The sequence below is a fragment of the Crocodylus siamensis genome, chromosome 9 (genome assembly GCF_052110815.1).
Source record: "Crocodylus siamensis isolate JL-2025a chromosome 9, ASM5211081v1, whole genome shotgun sequence".
Taxonomy (NCBI): domain Eukaryota; kingdom Metazoa; phylum Chordata; order Crocodylia; family Crocodylidae; genus Crocodylus; species Crocodylus siamensis.
This window is the reverse complement of record NC_143403.1, coordinates 7,426,697-7,446,499: the sequence shown is the minus strand read 5'-3', so window position 1 is coordinate 7,446,499 and position 19,803 is coordinate 7,426,697. Positions and strand designations below refer to the sequence as shown.

At 43.4% G+C, this 19,803-nt stretch overlaps 1 protein-coding gene across 4 annotated transcripts in view; it reads left to right on the top strand.

Moving 5' to 3' along the window:
* CMIP (c-Maf inducing protein) overlaps positions 1-13,997 on the top strand; it is a 172,225-nt gene extending 158,228 nt beyond the window's left edge. For all 4 annotated transcript variants that reach the window (XM_090062515.1, XM_090062516.1, XM_090062517.1 and 1 more), the window contains exons 15-21: positions 2,571-2,687; positions 4,504-4,644; positions 5,617-5,664; positions 6,383-6,529; positions 8,012-8,117; positions 9,108-9,178; positions 12,083-13,997. In XM_090062515.1, coding sequence (XP_089918641.1) covers positions 2,571-2,687; positions 4,504-4,644; positions 5,617-5,664; positions 6,383-6,529; positions 8,012-8,117; positions 9,108-9,178; positions 12,083-12,136 — 684 coding nt within the window. In that variant the 3' untranslated portion in view covers positions 12,137-13,997. The remainder of the gene's footprint in view (positions 1-2,570; positions 2,688-4,503; positions 4,645-5,616; positions 5,665-6,382; positions 6,530-8,011; positions 8,118-9,107; positions 9,179-12,082) is intronic.
* Positions 13,998-19,803: the final 5,806 nt, after the last annotated feature.

The window sequence follows — 19,803 nt, the reverse complement described above, 5'->3', positions numbered from 1 at the left end:
AACTGTGTTTGCATGCCCAGTGGCTACTTATAAAATACCAGTCTGCTTCTGTGTGCAAAGTGACTAACCACCCATGCTTGGTTTTGAAAATTTGGCCCCTTTCCTGGTATTGCATAGTAATTATCCAGCGAGTGTTTTACTGTATATTATCCCAGCGATCTGACTGTTGAGAAAGCAGTCAGCTAAGGGAGCCTGCTCTTGACACCCAGTGCTGGTGTTTTCAGCCTCAGGATTATAATTTAGCATGGGATTTCAAACCAAACTGAAACATTTAAAACAATGCATAAAACACACAGAAACTTGGCATTTCTTGCAGGTTTCCCTGCTTTCATGTTTCCTTTCTTTTGAGAATTGTGATGAGAACCTTGCTTTTCTGCCCTTTCTTGTAACTAAGAGGGGAAGGATGGCCTTGGAGTTAGGGTAGTGGATGGAAGAGGCCAGAGTTCAGGTCCAAGTTCAGGCGCACACTTCCCAGATGACCTTGGCCAAATTCTCTGAATTGCACTATGCCTTAGTTCCCCAAGGTGAAGTAAAAGTAACCTCAAGTGTCTTCTAACATTTGTTAATGCTACAGTGAATTGACTTTCAACAGAATCTAGATTCCTAAGACCTTTTAAAAAATGTTACCCCTGGGCCATATAAAATATCTGTATGCCTCTAACTATGCAGTTACTGATAATTGAGCTGGTCAGATATTTGAGGAATAGAATTGTGGTCAAATACAGCTCAGTATCTTCTCTTTATGAACAGTTCTGGCCAATCCCAGCCCCCTTAATTTATTTTTAAAAAAATACTTAAAGAAATCACTCCTCTTGAGAGAGCAGTGTGATTTCGCGGTGTTTACAAGCACAAGGAGTTGGTTTTCATGAGACAGCCCAAAGCTGCTAATTATACCTTAATATGCAATAATCTGTACTCTTTGCAAGGATGTTGATAAATACTTAAAGTACTACTAACGACTAACTGCAAAGCTTGAAAAACATCCTGTTTGGATGGTTTGTATGCTAACCTCCATGTCAGTACTAGCTTCATTCTTTAGAAAAAATAACAAGGACATTTGTATGAAAGTGAGATCTTTTTGGTTTGGATGTCTCCTCTTTAAAAGGCAATATGAGCAGATGGACACTTAGGAAACAGAGATATTGTGTTCAAGGAAAGTCCTTGCTGATAATGTAATGAAGGAAGAAAAATGACACAGTAGCATATGATCAACTCCCTACCCAGAATCATCTTCTACAGTAGGGCTGTTTCCCATGAAGCTTCAGCAAGTTTTTAACTCAAGCGGGTATCTTGCACTTAATGAAACTCAGGGTGCAGTTCATGGTTTTCCTCTAAAACATCTGAAGCCACAAAATGCTGCACTGTGTCTAGAGTCTTTTTTTTACCTCTCCAACTACTCCACAGTGTTCTTTGAACTTTCACACACATGCACCCAGACACAAGTGTGCCTCCGCTCTTACCAAACCCACGCTGTGAAGGGTATGTAAATGATTTAGCTGCTGTGCAACAGCATTGCTGCTGGCTCCAGGGCTCCGGGTGCGTGCTCTGCCCAGTGTCTGCACAGCTCATCAGAAACTCAGAACTCCTTCGTGCGGCTCTTTCAGGAGCGGGCTGTTGGGTTATTTCTAGTGAAATAGCCATGAGCATTGTATGTGCAATAGCCATGAGCTGAAAATCGTGGATTCTCCCACAGCCTGTTCCAAAAGATTTGTAACGAGAGGGAAAGCATTGCCGTTCTCTATGAGGAGAAGCTAGTTTATGATTGAATTGTCCAGGTGGCTCTGCGCTCCAATCTTTTGTACGCTTATGGTGGGCTATTCCATGATGTTCCCAGGAGGTTTGAGATTGGCCGCAGAATATGGAAATTGGGATGATTAAAAAAGAATGAGGGACGAGTGACATCTTTTGTTCCAGGGGAAAACATAAGAAGGAGAAAGCAAAATGTGTCACCTGAATAGTCAGGGATAGGGAAACTCCCCAGGTTGTGGTGAAGCTCAGTACTTTGTGGAAACCTGTCTTTCTCAGGGTGCTGCTGTCTCCCTGTCACAATTGGCCACTTCTGTAGGTTCACCCCTTGTTTGCTGGGTCAGGTGGCGCTGCTGCTTGTCACCTGTTAAGTCAAGGGTTCAAATCCTGGCAGATCAGTAGCAATAACCAAAAGTTGTTATCTTTTATACAGCCATCCAGTAGCCTGATCATAGCACAACCCAACATAACCTGAGCTACCTCAAGAGAAGCTCAGTTATGAATGAGCACAAAAACCTGCATCTGAGCTGCTCTTCTGAACTTCTTGATGATTCTTCTAGAGCAGGGCTGAGCTTAATGGCAGCATTGTTGAAGGAAGATGTGACTGCTATCATGGGCAAAACGGAAGGCTCTTCTTGTATTATCCCTTCGGCTTTGTCATCCATATACTGACAAAGGGCCACTGTCCACAATAAAACTGTCTAAGTATTGCAAGCTCTGCAGGTTGTGATTGCATTTTCCTGGGGCTTGTGGCAAAGTTGCCCATGCTGGTTTGACTGTTTGGCAGCACCATTCAACAGTCTTCATCTCTCCTCCTCATACAGGTTCACATTTTAATGGGGTCCTGTTATAAGACAAAAAAGTTCCTGCTTTCGCTGGCTGAAAACAAACTTGGACCCTGCATGCTACTGGCTCTGAGGGGCAACCAGACCATGGTAGAGGTAATGCCTGGTGTAACCATCCAGATCTGTTTTGGGAGGGCCATATATTGTCTGAATTCTTTACTGTCCTTCCCTAACCAAGAGCTAATGGAATTACAGAAGCATTTAGCCAAGTTTAGCTATTGCACAGTCAAGCGAAACAATAGTGGGGGAAGCTATGTTTTTCTCCATTATGTGGTTACTGTGGAATATTGTCATGCTGCATGAGATATGTGAACGGTGGGGAGTGGTTTTCTTAACTGTAATCAGCCAAAGGTGCCATGACATTCAGTGGGTTTGAACTCAGGAATGGCCAGGATTGCATTGGCTGTGGGGAACAGGGCAAGGAAGGGAGCCAACACCGTCAGTTTGTCCATTGTTTGTCTTGAGTGATCCTTTCCCTTTAGTGTCACACTTGAATTACTCCTGGTTAGCTTAGGCACAATCTGGAAAGATGTTCCTCTGTTTTTTTTCTTGTCAGGGAGGCTCTATCTTATTTGAGGAGCTGTTGAGACCCATCACTGTGATAGTTTTTCTAAGCCGCCTTCTCCCTCCTCCTGCTCTCATGAAATAAATAGAGAAGGGCAGGAGGATTGATGAGTTTTAATAGTCTCTCAAACTCCTCTCATGACACTGCAGATTAGGTGACTGCTTACTCAGAGAAATAGAAATAACCAGGCCGAACTGTCCATCATTAGCTCTTTGTTCTGTGTATCCTCCTCTGCTGCCCTGTAAAACAGATCTGACGCTCATTATAGGAGGGGGGAGGAAGACTGTAACAGCCACAGTAACCAGGAGGAATTTTGGTCTTGCAGCTGATGGGCAGGATTAACACAATGCTAGGGCTGGGGTTTCAAAGGGAGATGCCAGGCATCATGAGAAATGAATGGACTGTGTCACTCTCAGACTCTAGCTATCTGATACCTCTCCTGCATGTCAAAACAAATCATGCTGCTGTCTAGTTCAGCAGTGTGAGAGAGGCTGAAATACAGGCTGCAGGACAGAACACAACTTTTAAGGACATTTGGATGTCCTTCATGACTTGTATATATACACATCTAGCCCAAATCTCCATCCAGCGATAGGAAATGGGATGTATGGCTCGCATGTTCGTAAAGAACATTTGAAACTGCATCAGTGCAAACAGCATCCTGGTAAAGCCATGCATGTTCAGATCTACATTTATGTGCCCCAGTGTACATAGCCAGTGCATGGATTGTTTTTCTTGCACTGTTAGTGCTGTGGGTGCCTGTTGGGGAAAGCTCCTTTGGAAATGGTGCCATGTGGTTTGATTTAAGAGGCAATATGGGGTGAATTGGCAGGTAGCAGGGCTTTTATTTGTTTTATTATCTTATTTCATTTACTTTCAATCAGATTAACTCCCTATATTTTATTCCCTTCCAGTGATAAGGGGGTATACCGTGCCACATGAGTCGTGATGAAGTTGCTTCACAACTTTTCAAGCTTGAATTTAATAGTTTAAAATAGATTATTTTTAACACCAAAAAAAATCAGTAAAAAGATGGAGGGAGAACCAATTAAATAATTATAAAGCAGCGCCAGTGAGGAAATGAATGGCTGAAGGGAACACCCACTGAGGAACAGGCTAGATGGGCACAATTTCAGAGATTGAAAGTCACTCTTTAGCTAAGGTTAATGCATTTTAGGGTCAGAACAGATCATTAGATTATCTAGTCTGATTTGCCTAACACTGACTGTCAGGTTCCATTGATGGCTGTTGTAGCTAGTTTGGGGCATTCACTGCCATCAGAGCATTCAGAAGAAATTAAACACAAAGCTCCAATCAGAATGTTCTTCTCTTTCATTGTGCTGCTAGATTCTTTGTTTGATGCTGGAATACAACATCATTGACAACAATGACACACAACTCCAGATCATCTCTACCCTGGAAAGTACGGACGTGGGAAAGAGAATGTATGAACAGCTGTGTGACAGGCAGAGGGAGTTAAAAGAACTGGTATGTTGCCCTGCACGCAATATTGTCATAGCACATAGCGGTCTGGACTCTCCAGAAATGGAGGTACAAAGGAAAGGCAACCAGGGTGTGAAATTCCCAATGAACAACAGGATGGGAACTGTAATCGGAGGATTTTACTGTACATGTGTCCGTTGTGTGATACTTATTCATGTGTTTGATCACATATAATACTCCTGAATGAGATTCAAAACCTGTTAAGGATCAGTGTAAAGATCAATGGGAGGATTTAACTATATTCAGCTTGTCACTTCCTGTTACCCTTTTACATAAGGGTGACTTGTGGGTGCCAAGACAGCCTGGCATTCCTCAGTGCTTTGGCAGCCACATCATTTTCTTTTCAAGATGCAGCTTTTGGGCACCATTCAAGCCTCAGATAGGGCCGGGGCTATGTTAAATAGTCTGGTGAGTTTGTGAGATTGTGGGTTAAAATAAAGCTGGCTAATGAGTTCCACATCTCAAACTTCCTGAAGAAGGGTGAGATTTACAAATTCAAGGGGGATCTGTTTCACAGCCTACCTCCCATTGCACATATACCCCTCTCTCTTCCCCACCCCTCATGTCCTGGAACAGAACAAGCCTGGATTAACTGTGACTTATATAAAATAAAATAAGACCTCTATCCCTGTTCATACTCCTAACACAATACCCCAGGAGTATATCAGTAAGGGTGAGACTGGCTGCATGGTGCCTTATTAAACCCAGATTGAATGTCATTCTGCATTACACCAACTGGTTGAGTAAAGGACTGCCCTCAGCAGCTGCAAGCCTGTCTTTGTCACATTGCTTAGGAAACTGAGGAAAAGTTTAATTAATGCAAAAAAACTGGGCAAGCTGGTGGGAGGATTGGCAGGAAGCTTAGGAAGTTGGGTAGGGTTTGCTCTGCCCTACAGTGGGTGATGTCTCACCTGTGGAACAACAGCCTGGATAACCAAATCATGTTTTGTGTTACAGCAGAGAAAAGGCGGCCCCACACGGTTAACACTGCCATCCAAATCCACAGTAAGTTCATCTGAATAGTAAATGCAAAGGTGTGTCAGTCCAGTACACAAGGAGGAACTGACACGACAGCTTTATCGGTTTCAAAAGGGGGAGTGGTTGGGTGTTTCACCGACTTGTTGACAGAACCAGGGGCTCCACAGGGAGGGCAGATTTCCACTCTTAGCTCTGCAGGGTGGATGCAAAGCCAATGTGAGCATCCGGTTGCCAGGTTTATACTTGTGCTCATATTTGGAATTTATGGCAGAATCCAATTTGACAGAATTTTACAGAAAACTGGAGCAAACATCTAGTCTAGTTCTGGATCTTACATATTAGTTTGAAACTGGCTATCATAGTCAGCTACACAGTCAGTGGACAGGCTGCGTCCACTGAAGTGAGTTCATTGACCGGAGCATCATTTGAATCTCAAAGCTGAAATGGGAGGCGGGCGGCAAATGGGCAATCTGGGTTCACTCTGACAACGAATCCTGCATTGTTCGTATCGTATGCATGGTCAGAAGATTCTGCGTCTTCTAGCCCCGCGTTTCCAGGATGCATGAGGCAGTCCCACCACAAGCATTTAACTGTTTGCCAGGCAAACAGAAACCTTTCTTTGCCACGCTTTCTTACTGTAAACAAGTGGCTCAGTTGTGCAACTCTTGCTGGTTAACAGGACCGGTGGTGCTATGCAGATGCTTGCAGGCTTACCTGCCTTAAGCGACATGCTATTTGCTTTCAGGATGCAGACCTCGCCCGTCTACTGAGCTCGGGATCCTTTGGAAATCTGGAAAACCTCAGCCTGGCCTTTACCAATGTAACGAGTGCCTGCGCTGAGCACCTCATCAAACTGCCTTCACTCAAGCAGCTGAACCTGTGGTCAACTCAGGTATGTGCTTTGCAGACAGAGACACAGAGAAGGAACCAACACTGACTAATTCCGAAATCGCAGCTTACGTCAGCTGACGCACATGTGAAGAGACCTGCATAGAGTGCATTTGCCTTCAACCTAGTTTTACATGCTGTTTTTTGGTTTTACTTGATCAGGGGTGCCATTTTCTTTATAGAGGGCACTTTTTCATCCTGCAGGCTAAGTGCTGCATTGGAAAGCTCTGCAAATATTTTCTTGAATGCTGAAATGGATTTGCTGTTATGTCACACCTCTTTAGGGATTGTGACTTGTAGACAGTTGAGTGGTTCAGTTTGATTTTGCTGAAACCACATTTTGAAGTGGATTGTTGCTCTGTCCTGGATGTGCTTCTGCTCTCATCCAGTTACGGGAAATAAATGATTCAAAGAACTTATCTGACCAATCACAATTTCAGCAAGCCAGGCCACATATAATATTCAAGGCAACTGTAGTGAATCACCGGCAAATTCTGATAAGTCCAGTATTAAAAAAAATAAGAAGAAAGAAAACCCAAATATCAGGACTCTACAGTCTGCTTTTGGTTATTTTGTAAGATAAAAGAGGAAAAATTTATTGAAAAGCTATTCAGAAATTAATCAGAAGAGCTCTTAAGCCGTATTTTTGCCCCTACATTTCCTTGAGTAGACTTACTTTTCCTAACATTATTACCACCTATCATAGTGGGATTGTTTTGCAGCATGGCCCCAAGAATCCTTGTCTTCAGTTTCTTAGAATGATTTCGCTATTTTGTTCCAAATAGTTTTGCAACCCACAGATTTTGTGTGCTGGGGGAAATGGCACATTCAACATTATAGAAAAAGTTTCACCCAAATTTGCAAATGTTTTGATTTGTGATTTCTGGAGCTGTTTCTTGGTCAAAATGAGAGGTTCCGTTTTTAGAAGAAAATGCTCACTTTTTTTGTTAAAATTATCCCATTTTTATTGAGAACAGCTATTGCATCATTTAGCTTTTGATTTTGAAGCAGTTATGGTTCCTCTTAGCTTATAGAAATTAAATGGGTCAGTAAGACAATTAGCGGGTCATTGTTCTTTTCACCAAAGCAGCTAATCAGTGCAAGCTGTGATGATTTTTTTTTATGATGGGGTCGAGAGCTGGGCTGAGACTGTTTACCCATCTTACATGGGCTATGTGGGAACTCTCGCAGGTAAGGGCTAAATTCCAAGGAGAGAAGCCAGTGGGAGGAAAGATGGTGAGTTGTGGCTCTGGCTAGAAAATCGGTTGTGACCTTGGACCAGCCACTTACTCTCTGTCTGCCATCTCTGAAACATGGAGGATAGCATTTCTTCCATCGTTCTGTCATGTGAGAGGATGACTAATCTGGGGTGTGGTATTGAAGTGTCGGGTACAGCCCTTGCTCTAGACATTCCCTCGTCCCAGCAGAATTACTTGCTAAAAGATGTTGTGCGTGTTTTCTGACTGAGCTTGCTTGTGCCCCACAGTTTGGAGATGCAGGTTTGCGGCTTCTCTCTGAACACCTCACCATGCTGCAAGTGCTCAACCTGTGCGAGACTCCCGTCACAGATGCCGGGCTGCTGGCACTTAGTTGTAAGTGTTCAAAATAGACTAGAAGGGGAATGCATACGGGCTCAAACAGAAGGACTGCAGTGCTGCCACAGAAACTTTGCAGCAGTGGCTAGAGAGTCCAGGGTCTCCTCCACATTAAAATTTCCTCCAAGGGGCAAAGTATGTCCAGATTTAGTGGTGAAAGTCAGCTTCAGGTGCAGAAAACCAGACCTGGATGTGAACCACCTGAACTCTTGAAACAGGCATTCAGTTGGTCATCCCAGCCTGGCTCCTCCTCCTCTTGTAGCAATATCTATGTAATTCACTCCTGCCTTGTGGTCTGATCCAACTGTCTCAGAGCTGCGTGGCTTCTTTTATGTTCCTTACTGTGGATATGTGGGGACATCTTGGGGCACACGTTGGTATGTAGAAAAAAAACATTACAAGTCAATTGGAGAGCTTAGCTGATTGCAGGGGAGGTTAGTATTGCCTGTATTATACTGTTCCTACATTTTGGCAGGTGAGACCCCCTGCTCTTTTTATTTATAAATATTGGAGGTAAAAAGAAGAACAAAGGTTAATGGAACCAGGAGGAGGAACCTCCCTGCTGATAGGAGAGCCCAGAGTGTGTGTAGACAGGAAAAAGAAGAGATCACCGCTGTGCCTAGATCAGCACACCTTTTCTGCATAGTGTGAGCGCCAGCACAGTGAGGACCGACATTATTTAGAATGCCGTACAGGCAATCCATGATCTTAGGTATAAAGGCTTCAATTCAGGAATGTGTTTGAATTCCTAGAAGTCAATGGAAGTTATGCCCAGGCTTAAAGTTGAGGGCTTTTCTGGAATAGGGACATTTCCTTGAGTTGGGGTCAAAATGCTGATTCCTTCATCTGCTGTTCATGCTTTATTTCATGCAGCCTGGTACTGAGAGCTGTCCCTTTATCACAACTTTTTGGGTGTACATTATTCGATACATGGACTTGAAATGTTACAGGTCTGCACCATGCCCACAAATATATTTTCTTTTTCAGCTATGAAAAGCCTGTGTAGTCTAAATATGAACAGCACCAAGCTTTCAGCAGACACTTATGAAGATCTCAAGGTATTTCAATTCATAAGTTGTGTTTTAAGAACTGAGAAGTGTCCAGTGACTACTGCCAATGTCATGTGATGACACATTATGCAAAGAAAGTAGGATGTTCTGTAGCCAGCCTTAGGCCATCCAGTCTTCTGCTTAGATGGGTGATGGGAGGGTTGTAGTGGTGTAGCTGGGATGGTCCAGGGAACATGCAAGAATTGTCTGGTGATATCTTTTACGAGGCCAACAGTGGTTGGGAGAGAAGTTAGACAAGCTTTTGGGCACAAAATATTCTTGCTCAGATCTGGGAAAGAAACCGTTTCAGCCCCAGCTGAATAGGTAAAACAATGACTGTTGTTTAACTGCATTTTGTAAATGAAAGTAGTCGCTTAAAGCAGGGGAAGAATACAGTAGCGTTTTTGGCCCCCATCCTTGGCCAATTAGCACGGCAGTCTTGCTTGAGGAAGGTAATGTTCTGTAGTTCCACAGCAGTGGAGAAATAGTGGATTTGGGAGTCCAAGGCAAAGTGCAGATATTTGTTTGTCTGGTTGAAGCATCTAGAAGCAGAGTCTGACAGACTAAGGTTTGCATCGCATACGGCATATTGTGTAGCCTAAACTGTCTTTTGTCTGGACAGGGAGAGGATGGGGTTCATTCTGGTGAAACCTGACCGCAGAAATTGCATGCAGGTTCCGTGTTTACTGACTCTGTATTAGGCTCCCCATCCAGTCTGCTGATTAAATGAGCAAAAGTTGACTTTTCCTACTTCCAGCAGCTCTCGTGCCAACCGCAGTAACGATTTATTGTATGGTTGTCACAACAGAATCTGATTGACTATTCCAGAGGTGTGCATGCAGTGTTAGCAGGATTCAGATCAACACAGGCTTGTTTAATCGGGACCTGAAGGGGCCATGACTTAGAATACATATTGGAGTTGTTGATCAAGGTGCCTTGAATAGGAGTCTGCTTTACATGGAGACACCTGTGCAGCCCCTGCGGTGGTTGAGCCATGTCTGTTGCTCAGCAGTGTTATGGTGACTTTGCAGCCAATGTGGAATGAAAATAATGTAGGTGAATGCAGCATCAGGGGAGGGGCTATCATCTAGGGACCATCTGAAATGTAAAAACCACTGATGACTTTGTGTGGACTTTTTCTTCACTTGGGTCCTAAGTGAGTCATATGCCCAGAGTCTCGCTTTGCAAACCCAGATACTCAAAGTGAAATTCTGCATTGCACGGGCTTTGACGATATAATCCGAGATTGACTCAGGCTGCTCAAAGAGGTCACAGACCTGCGTTGAATTTCAAACTCAAGACAGGTCCTGAAACTTTACATTTAGCTGGCATTTGAGATTCACTGCAAATGCATTTCCTTGATTGCTCCCTGGAGTGAGAGCTCTGCTAGGCTGGTAGCATGTTTCAGGAACAGTGTTTGTAAGTACATGCATATGAATAGCTCATTTGCATTGGCATTAACACAGTTGCACTTGCATGAGGTACTTTCCTAAGCAAGCGATTAGTTGTGTGTCCTTTACACACAGAATTGTGGTCATTTAAACTCAGGGCTGTCTTCCTGAAATCAAGTGTGTTTAAAAAAGTAATTATAGACGGTATTATCTGGTCCTGCACTTGCCCTGGGCCTCCTCCCCGCACCAGTGTTTTCTCTAGTTTTGAACTCACATTTTCCTTATTTGGTTCTCCTCTGCTCTGATGCTGCATCAAAAGACCACACAAGCAGCCCACAAAAGTGACTGTACAGGGCAAACAGCGACACTTTCTATGTACAAAGTGTCACCAATTACAGCAGATTGAACAAGCCGAAAATGCAGGGCTTTTCTCAAAGGGAAGTGATTTTGCAGCATGTAGCTTGTCCTCGATGGTGTGTTTGTCAAGAAAAACTATGCAGACCTCCATGCATGTTTCTGACAGAGACCTTTTCTACCACTCTCCTGGTTTCAATGAGTATTAAACACACAAGCCAGTATAGCAGGGATGACATATCCTCTCCACTCTGGCCTCAACCCCACCAAACATACTTGAACATGCACACGGGCAGGTTCAACCAGATGATAAATTATCACTCACTGGAGTTGTTATTGCCTAACAGAAAAATTATTTGCTGGCAGTATCTCCCTCTCATCAAAATACATGTGTGCATAAATCTAGCTTCAAGGTAAATATTCTTCTTATGAACTTCATCAGCTGGGTAGTGCCCTAATCTAATTAAATGTGTTTGGTTTTACAGAAAGAGGACTTGGAAACACAGTTGATAAGTAATAGTACAAAGAACCTAAATATGGTCTAATTTACATTTGAATAAGTCAGGGGTATTGAGTTCTATGCCATTCCCTTTTACAAGTAATTGAGAAAATCAGGATGAAGCCAAAAGTTATTAATATTTTCTGGGATCTTTATAATACATGGAGTGGAGAATTAGGCTCTGACACAGTGCAGGGGCTGCGGAAGGAGAGGGCTGGGGAGCTGGGCGTTGTGTGACTGCAGCGTTCTGAGTAGCTATTAAAAGGGTTTTACAAAAACCACCTTTTGCTGCTTGGCACCAGCAGGCAATGAAGAGCAGGGATCTAATCCTGACTTTGCATCAGTGTAAACCCACTGACTGAATAGTCATTTCTGGTTTATCCTGGAGAGTCTTAAGACCAGAGCTAGGTCCCCCGTGCCTCTGAACTTGGCTAGCTCATTTCTTCTGGGGAAAGTCCCTGGTGCTTCAAGCTCTTAACGCTGTATTGAGCAAGGCTCCTCCTGCCTGCATTAAGGGCCCACCTGTGTGTCTGCGGTATCAGTTAACATGGTGACTATTTTGTTTCATCCATTATGCCCGTCCTCGCAGTGCCGGCTTGATGCAAGCCTTCTTTCAAGTCCTGCAGCCTTATCATTCATTCTAATGAATCTTTTCCCTCTTCCACACAGGCTAAATTACCCAACCTGAAAGAAGTAGATGTTCGCTACACTGAAGCATGGTGAACTGTCTCTCTCTCTCTCTCTCTCTCTCCCTCTCTCTCTCTCTCTCTCTCTCTCTTAGCTTCTGGCAAGAAGAAAAAGATTTTTAAAACAAAACCAAACCCCAGGAAACACCTTTTTGGCTAATACCTGTAGAGCAGTGAGTTTTGGGACTTTGATTCTAGGAGTTGTGGTTGTGAGATAGAGGAGTCGCTTTGTGTGGGGGAGGGGGAACTGAGCACGCCCAGACCCTGCCTGATTCTTTCAGCTTCATAATTTCAAAATCAACGTAACTCAAATTGAAAAAACAAAAAAGACTTTGTAGCAGCAAGAGGAAGAAACACCCTTTGTGGATTTACTTTGCTATTGTGTTTTACGACATGTGGAGAAAAAACAAAGAACACAGCTATTTCTTGATATTAATTGGGTTTCTTTGCCTGGGGGTTGTCCATTAGGAGCTCCATCGCCATCATTTTGGCTCCAGGAAAGCCAACCACAAAGTACCAAGAAAAGAAAAAACAAAACCCCACATGAGTTGCACCTCTCCCGGTGTCCTTGCAGTTGTTATGCAAAGTAATTTTGTTGTACATAAGATTTACATAATGCACCTATTTAAGAAAATGGTTCACAAATTACAGGTCTGGGACCTGTCTTTTATTTATGAATTGTTAATTCTTTTACCCTTTTTTGCGTATAGTACTGTATAAACTAGTTTGCTGTCTTGTTGTTGTTGTTGTTATTATTTTTTAAAAGGAAAGCCCTCCTTGACGAATTGCCTTTTAGTAATGCATACTGTATTATAACCTCTCTCTGTCGGAGCATTCACCCTGTTGCATTTCTGATTTCAAAATGCCTCAGATGTCATCTAGTCAGAAGGAAAAAAAATACATGTATAAAAGAGGGCATAGGGTGCCGGGGTGGGAGAGGCAAAGAGATGCCTATGAGTCATACATCTCCTTCTGGAAAGACTGAAATCTTTCTCTGGTTCTTTTTAGACCCTGTCAGGTGTAGGGGTTTGGGAGGTAGGGAACCCGGATTGTTTGTTTTACTAATGGGATATTTACAATATTTGTAGATTTCACGAGTCGCCTCAGTTGTTTTCTGTTTACGTCCAATATTTCAAACTCAAGTTCTCCTGCCCCCCGGTGCACAGGCCTATTCTTTTCCCCTCTCCCGCCCTCGTCCCTTCCCTTTTTCATCATGCACGCATTGTTTTGCATGTTCCCCTTGGGAGACTGAGAAAATAACATTGTCCCTGATTTGATAGTTCTGCCCTATCTGTAAATGTGACCACTACTTATTTCCAAAGCCTTCTCCACAATTGCTTAGAAAATGATTTTTTTTTTTAATTGTGGTTTGTTTTATAAATATACTGTTGGATTTGTTTTTCATAATGAGCCTTTGTACAGAGCGGCATCTTTTTTTGGTTAATTTTCTCTCTTGGCTTATCACCATTCTTTTATTCTTCAGCACCTCAAGATTAACATACAGCCAATATAATTTTTTTTATATATAAATATATATATATTTAATCTTATTCAGTGGAAGCCAAGCTTTTTTTGTTTTGTTTTTGTTTTGGGCTTTTGTTTTTTACTTTGTTGCTAAGTAGCTAGCCCCTGCCCAAATTTTTTTAAAAAAAACAAAACAGAACAAAATGAAACAATTGGTTTAAGTCTTAACTCATGTAGTGTGCCAGATTTTTTCCCCTCAAGTCCCAAACTATATGAACATACAGTGCAAGAAGAAAAAAGAAGAAAAATTATGCCAACCTTTTTCCTTAGCACTATTGCTTTTACCGATGGTTTACTACTCCTGTTCTGTAGCTGTGTACAAAGAGATGTGAAATAATTTCAGGCAAAAATAAACTGTAAGTGAATATCTTTTAGCTGCGTGCTTTGTGCTTTCTTTGAATAAAGCTCTTGTATGAGCTGACGGCGTGGGAATATTTTGGGAGGTGCTTGGTACTTACTAGTGAGAAGGGGTGGGACTTCAGAAGTCTGTATTTAATATCCAGCTCCCTCTCAGGAAAATAATCCTGGTTTGGCCATTTAAATGGCATGCTCATTGAGTCTGCGGCTGGCTTTTACCTAGAGCCCCTTGCACAGTGGGGCCATGATTTCACCTTGGGGCTTCTGGGCACTTCTGTAATATAAAAATGACACTAATAAAGGTGATGGGCACCAATAGAGGAACCCAAATGGCCAGAACACAACCTTGAAAGAGCTGATGCTTCACTTCCCTTGCTTTGTTTTAGTAGTAGGGGTTTTTCTATGAATACAGTGGCTTTGAAAATCTGAGACCCCCCCCCTGGAGACTGGTCATCCACAAAGCAAGGAGCAATGGCCCTGGCTGCTTCCACAGCCTCCAGGCAATGTGTCGCCTAAAGTTTAAACCTAGTAAGTTAAGACCGAGGACTCCTGGAGCATGTTGATGAGTGGGAGCATAGTTGAGCCTCTGTGACTGTTCAGTTTTTAAGTTTCCCACTAGGCCTGAATCTCGACCTCCTGAAACATTCCTTGTAGGCATTGAACTGCCATGTTTTGGACCGTCCGGAGATGTGGATTTTGTAACGTATGTACCTTGTCAAAATGCCAAACCTTGTAGCACAAGCCATCAGACAACCTTTGCAATAGTAACATCAAAGGAATAGCTCCCAGAAGGGGTGGTGCAGTCACCATCCTTGGGAGGTGTTCAAGAGGAGGCTGGACCAGCACTTCATTGAGCTCGTTTGAGCCCCAAAACCTCCTGCCCGTGACAAGGGACTGGACTTGATGATCTTACAGGTCCCTTCCAGTCCTTTGATTCTAGGATTCTTGCATCCTTCCGTGATGATCGCTCCAGGCTGGATTTGAACTCGTGACTTGTGAGGGGGGAAAAAGCAATTCAGACTTCTACAGATTCCCGAGCCAGCCAGCTCCTTAACCTGCGTGTTCCACGCACCGTTACCTGGCAAGTGATTCGGGTCAGTCATCCAAAGCGGCGAATGCTGGTAATACTGCGACATTTCCAGATCTAGAGAAGCTCTGATAAGCTTTGGGAAAGCCTCCAGATGGAGCTGCCTGATCCTTTTGGAGGTTTGCCCATTGTCCTTGATAAAACACCACAGTGTGTGGGCAGGGTGCCAGCAAAAACAATGCAACCTTGGCCTCGCAGTAAAGTTTCCAGAGTCTGGACATTTATCCAACCCCCTTTTTCTCCCCCCGCCATTTTTAAACAAACAGGTCTGCTCCCTTCTGCCCCAATTGTACAGAACATCCACACGCTTTCACTGTCCTCCAGTCCTTTGCCGAAGCCATTGGAGCCCGGCATAAAAGCTCCTTTATTTTGCAACACAGACAGTAGCATATGACTGAAAAAAATGCAGCTTTGTAGAAATCTTTCACTCAATCTGGGAAGCACTGGCAGGACGGCAAGAGATCCTCAAAGTGGAAAAATCAGGCTTTCTCCTTGTCCCAATGCAATAAATGGCCCTTTACTTCCATGAGGCGACGCTCAGTCCCTACTCCCAAGATCCAAGAGTCGGTGTCAATGCAAGAAGTGCCAGTCCTGCCATTCCCAAGATGCGCTAAGCCAGCCTGTAGCTCTATGAGTGTATGCTGTTGTGGGTGGGATGGATGGATCAATGCCAAGGAGTAGTACCCAAATCCTTCCCTTCTAGGCTGCTGCACTGACCATGCACTACTGGCAGGGGAGTAGAAATGTCTTCAGTATTGCACATTTTAAGTGCATGATTTTGAGTGGCTTCCCCTCGCCTAGAGGCTGCTATCATGCTGCTGTCTTCTCTTCTGGGGGAGCGCCAAACCAGGCAGGAAAAGGGCCTTCTCATTCGTCTGGCCAACCTGGCTTCAACACGGCTTTCTAGGCTCTGTGTAAGAACCCGTTTGCCCTAAGTTGCCTCCAAATGTCCTGTTGTATAGACCAGCTTTTTTTCTGAGCACACGCTTATCTTACCCCCAGATGAGCCAGTGTCTAAATAAAAATATTAATAAAAAAAACAAGCTAGAGAGATGATGATGTCCTCAGATATTGGCGGTCTTGCTCAGTTGTCAATAGGTATCTCCATGGCCATTGCCATTGGCAACCAGCCAGTGACAACAGCAAAGAAATGCTCTTCGAACTTCCGAGAGATTGCGCCAGCTGAGTTACTGTCTTGTCGATGAAGCAGTCGGAGAGTTGCACGAACAGAGTAATAAGATCTGACGTGCTGCACAGCCCTTATGCTGCAGGTTTTTTAAAGGCCTTTCTAGTACTGCATTCAGCTTCCCTAAAATTTCCCTCTGGATGTGGTGCGCTTCCTCCTTCCTTTCCCCTGCCATGTGTTGGTGGTAGGAGCTATTAAAACATCACCAGTTCCCACTTCAAAGGAGTCTATTGTTGCATCTTTCAAGGACCCAAGTGGGGCTCGATGCTAGGTCTTCTTCTAAATAGGATTTGAACGGTCAACGTGAGTGCATGGGAAGGTCCTGAGCGGTGCCACTGCTGCTGGACGGTGCTCCTGCACTAACCACCTTGTTTCAGGTGTGGTTACCCTGAAATGAAGGGTTGCATTTGCACTTCCTTTTGGGTCCTTGCTGCTCAGTTGGAAGCAGGGATTGTGGGAAATTGTGTGCAGTATTTTGGAAGACCAGGAAATTGTGACATTTGGGGTTAAACTCCACTTCAGAAAACCTAGACACCATACCTATTTCCACAACACATTTCTATACCAGAGGACAAGCTTAAGAGCTCAGAGCTTCATGCTCGGAGATCAAAAATTGAAGCCCTGAGAATTTGGCCACACTGCGCTGAGCGGGGAGCTCAGACAGAGCGTGTGACCAGGGATGGAGAAGACTTCATGTATTAGGACTTAACGACTCTGCCACCCTCTAACGGGCTCCAGGACTTGTTTCATACTTGTGCTGGATAGGGTGGCAGTTTTGGGTTCTCAACAACAGATGAGAATGATACTTTTCCCTAGACCTGCCCCACAGACACTCTCGGCCATGCTTACCCACACTTTTTGGACTGAGTAACACTGTCTGCTGGGTTATGTCAGCATGTTTCAAATGCTTTAAATCCTCTCTGACCCTGCTGGCAAACATGCATGTGTGCTATCTGTCAGCTTTGCCACAAGATGGCTCACACAGCACTTTGGAAATGCAGCTGTGGCTGCCTTTTTGGTATGGTACTGGCCACGACGGGGCCTTGATCCTTGACTGGCACTGACTGATTATAAAGGGATACAGGCAACACATGGGGAAATTTTGCCCACATGTTATTGCAGTGAAAAACTCGACCTGTAAATGATTCCATCTTTGTCGCTCCACAGGTTACCAAGAGCTGGAGGTTTTTGGTTTCCCTTCAGATCATATAAATCCTAGGGTTAGGATTTAGAGAAACCTCAACCGATTGGAGGACTGGACCAAAAGAAATCGCGTGAGGCTCAGTAAGGACAAGTGCAAAGTCCTGCACTTAGGACAGGACAGTCCCATGCAGCAGTACAGGCTGGGGGCCGATGGGCTGGGCAGCAGCTCTGCAGAAAAGGACCTGGGAGTGACAGTGGACAATAAGATGACTATGAGCCAGCAGTGTGCCCTTGTTGCCAAGAAGGCTAACAGCACCCTGGGCTGTATTAGTAGAAGCCTTGATGTGCCTGATGACTCCCAAGTGCCTGATGATTTCCTTGCAAAGCAGGAGCCCCTTTCTGAAATTTTGCACAATCTCAGGCCCTTGGCACTGTGGGGAGTTTTGCTAACCTTTTGACTCCACTTCCTACCACAGATGTTCTTGTTTGACCATAAATGGGCTGTTTGGAAGACAGCGACCATCCTGAAAAACAGCTGAAAGTTGGTGAGTATATTAGAAAGTACTTTCGACTCCCTAGCAGCACTCCGTGTCCCAGCTGCCTCAGTAAAATGGCTGTGGTGGTTCAGGCACGATTCCTAAGTACTGCATCTAGCCACAATGGGAGGCATGGAAATGCTTGATGCTGACAGGTCTCCACAAATGATAAGCATAGAGTTTTTTGTTTTTTTTTTTGAGGTTTGAGCTGGACGTAAGACCTCTTGTTTGCAGGCCTACTTGTATTTTTGTCCTTGGCAAGTCTAAATGCAAGACAGCAATGAACACGTGTCAATGCCAGGTCTTTGAAGCTTTAACTTGCATTTCTTTGAAGCATTGGAGTAAAGACCATCAGTTGATGATTGTGGATCTTACACTGTCCCAAGACTGGTAGCACCAGAAGAGGAGATCAAGTCTAGTGTTTTCTCTAGGCCTTTTATCATTACATTTCCAGTGAGCGTGTACAACTTGTACTTCCAGATCTCTGAAAAGAGATCAGTTAACAAATGCCTGGTATCTTTATTTGGATTGTACATTGGTCTGTAACGCACACATACTCACCCTATACTGGTATCTTCTTCCTTCATGGGACGCAGCTTGGAGAAAGCCATTCCTCCTTTTCGTAGCGCCCTTACTTTCTCTGCATCTTTAAGAAGTTAAAACAGAGTGCCACAATCCTTCTGATGTGAAGGACAACTGTGACCTTTCTTGGCTTTTCTAAAGTAAGCCAGATGTACTTACAAAAACCCATCATTCAGCTGTATTGCTGAGTATCTTGAATTCTTAATGATATTTTGCCAACCAAATATAGTGCATGCATTAAAATATTTGTTTTGATGCCATCTATGACATTCAGTTTTTTCCATGTCCTTTTTCAGCTGGCTCGAGAAGGTCTTCGGTAAATATGCAAGATGAACCATTTTTATTACTGACATGTCTTGGAATATACTTTTTAAAGTCAATAATATTGAATATACAGGGTTTTTTTCCTGTTAGTATGGTACACAGTGTCTGTTCTGAATGTTTATACTTATGTTTTGAACTATTATGGTAGTACACAATACTTACTTTTGAAACAGCACCTATCAGCTTCCAAGTCTGTCATGCAAATACAGTGATCATATGGTCATAAAATAAAATTGCCAATAAAATTTGTATTAGAACAGCTTTTTTTCTTTTGTATCAAGTGGCACTAAACTCCTTTTTTTAAACAAAAAGTCCAAATGTGTAATGTAAAACTGAGTGACTGTATCCCTTTCAAAGGAGGGTTTCCCCCATCTTGTGTGGTATGTCTCACTGAGCTGTATTTAAAGCATGGAAATAATGAGGTAAGAATATATTCACAATTTTTACTAGTGATGATTGTGAGATTCAGTGATAATTAACGACATGCCCCTCCTTTGAAAAATATTTTGGGGTCTATTGCCAGAAAGCACTGTATAAGAGCTATGCATTACTGTCACAATTATTGTTTAATTAGTAAAATAGTTGGGATCCTGAACGGCCTGATGTATTTATTAAGAGTACTTTGAATTTCATGGTAAGCATAACAGTAGGATAAGAGTTGCAAGTTTCATTTGATCCCATCCTTATTCCAAGAGGCAGGACTGCTCTAGACGTGAGTTGCCTTCAAAACTTTTCTGAAGTTCCTTCTTCCATGATCCAGTTCCTAAATATCCCTGTTCCCTATGATGCTTTGCCTGCTCAGTGGATGGGAGTGATCTACTGATAGCATGAAAAGTCTTTCATTCTCTAATTGTTTGTACCCATGGGGTGAGGTGAAGGAACTGAGAGCCTCAAGTCATCATGAATTGCCACCCACGAAAGCTGTTGTTCCAGGCCATTATATTGCTGCTTGTGAGAGTCCAAAT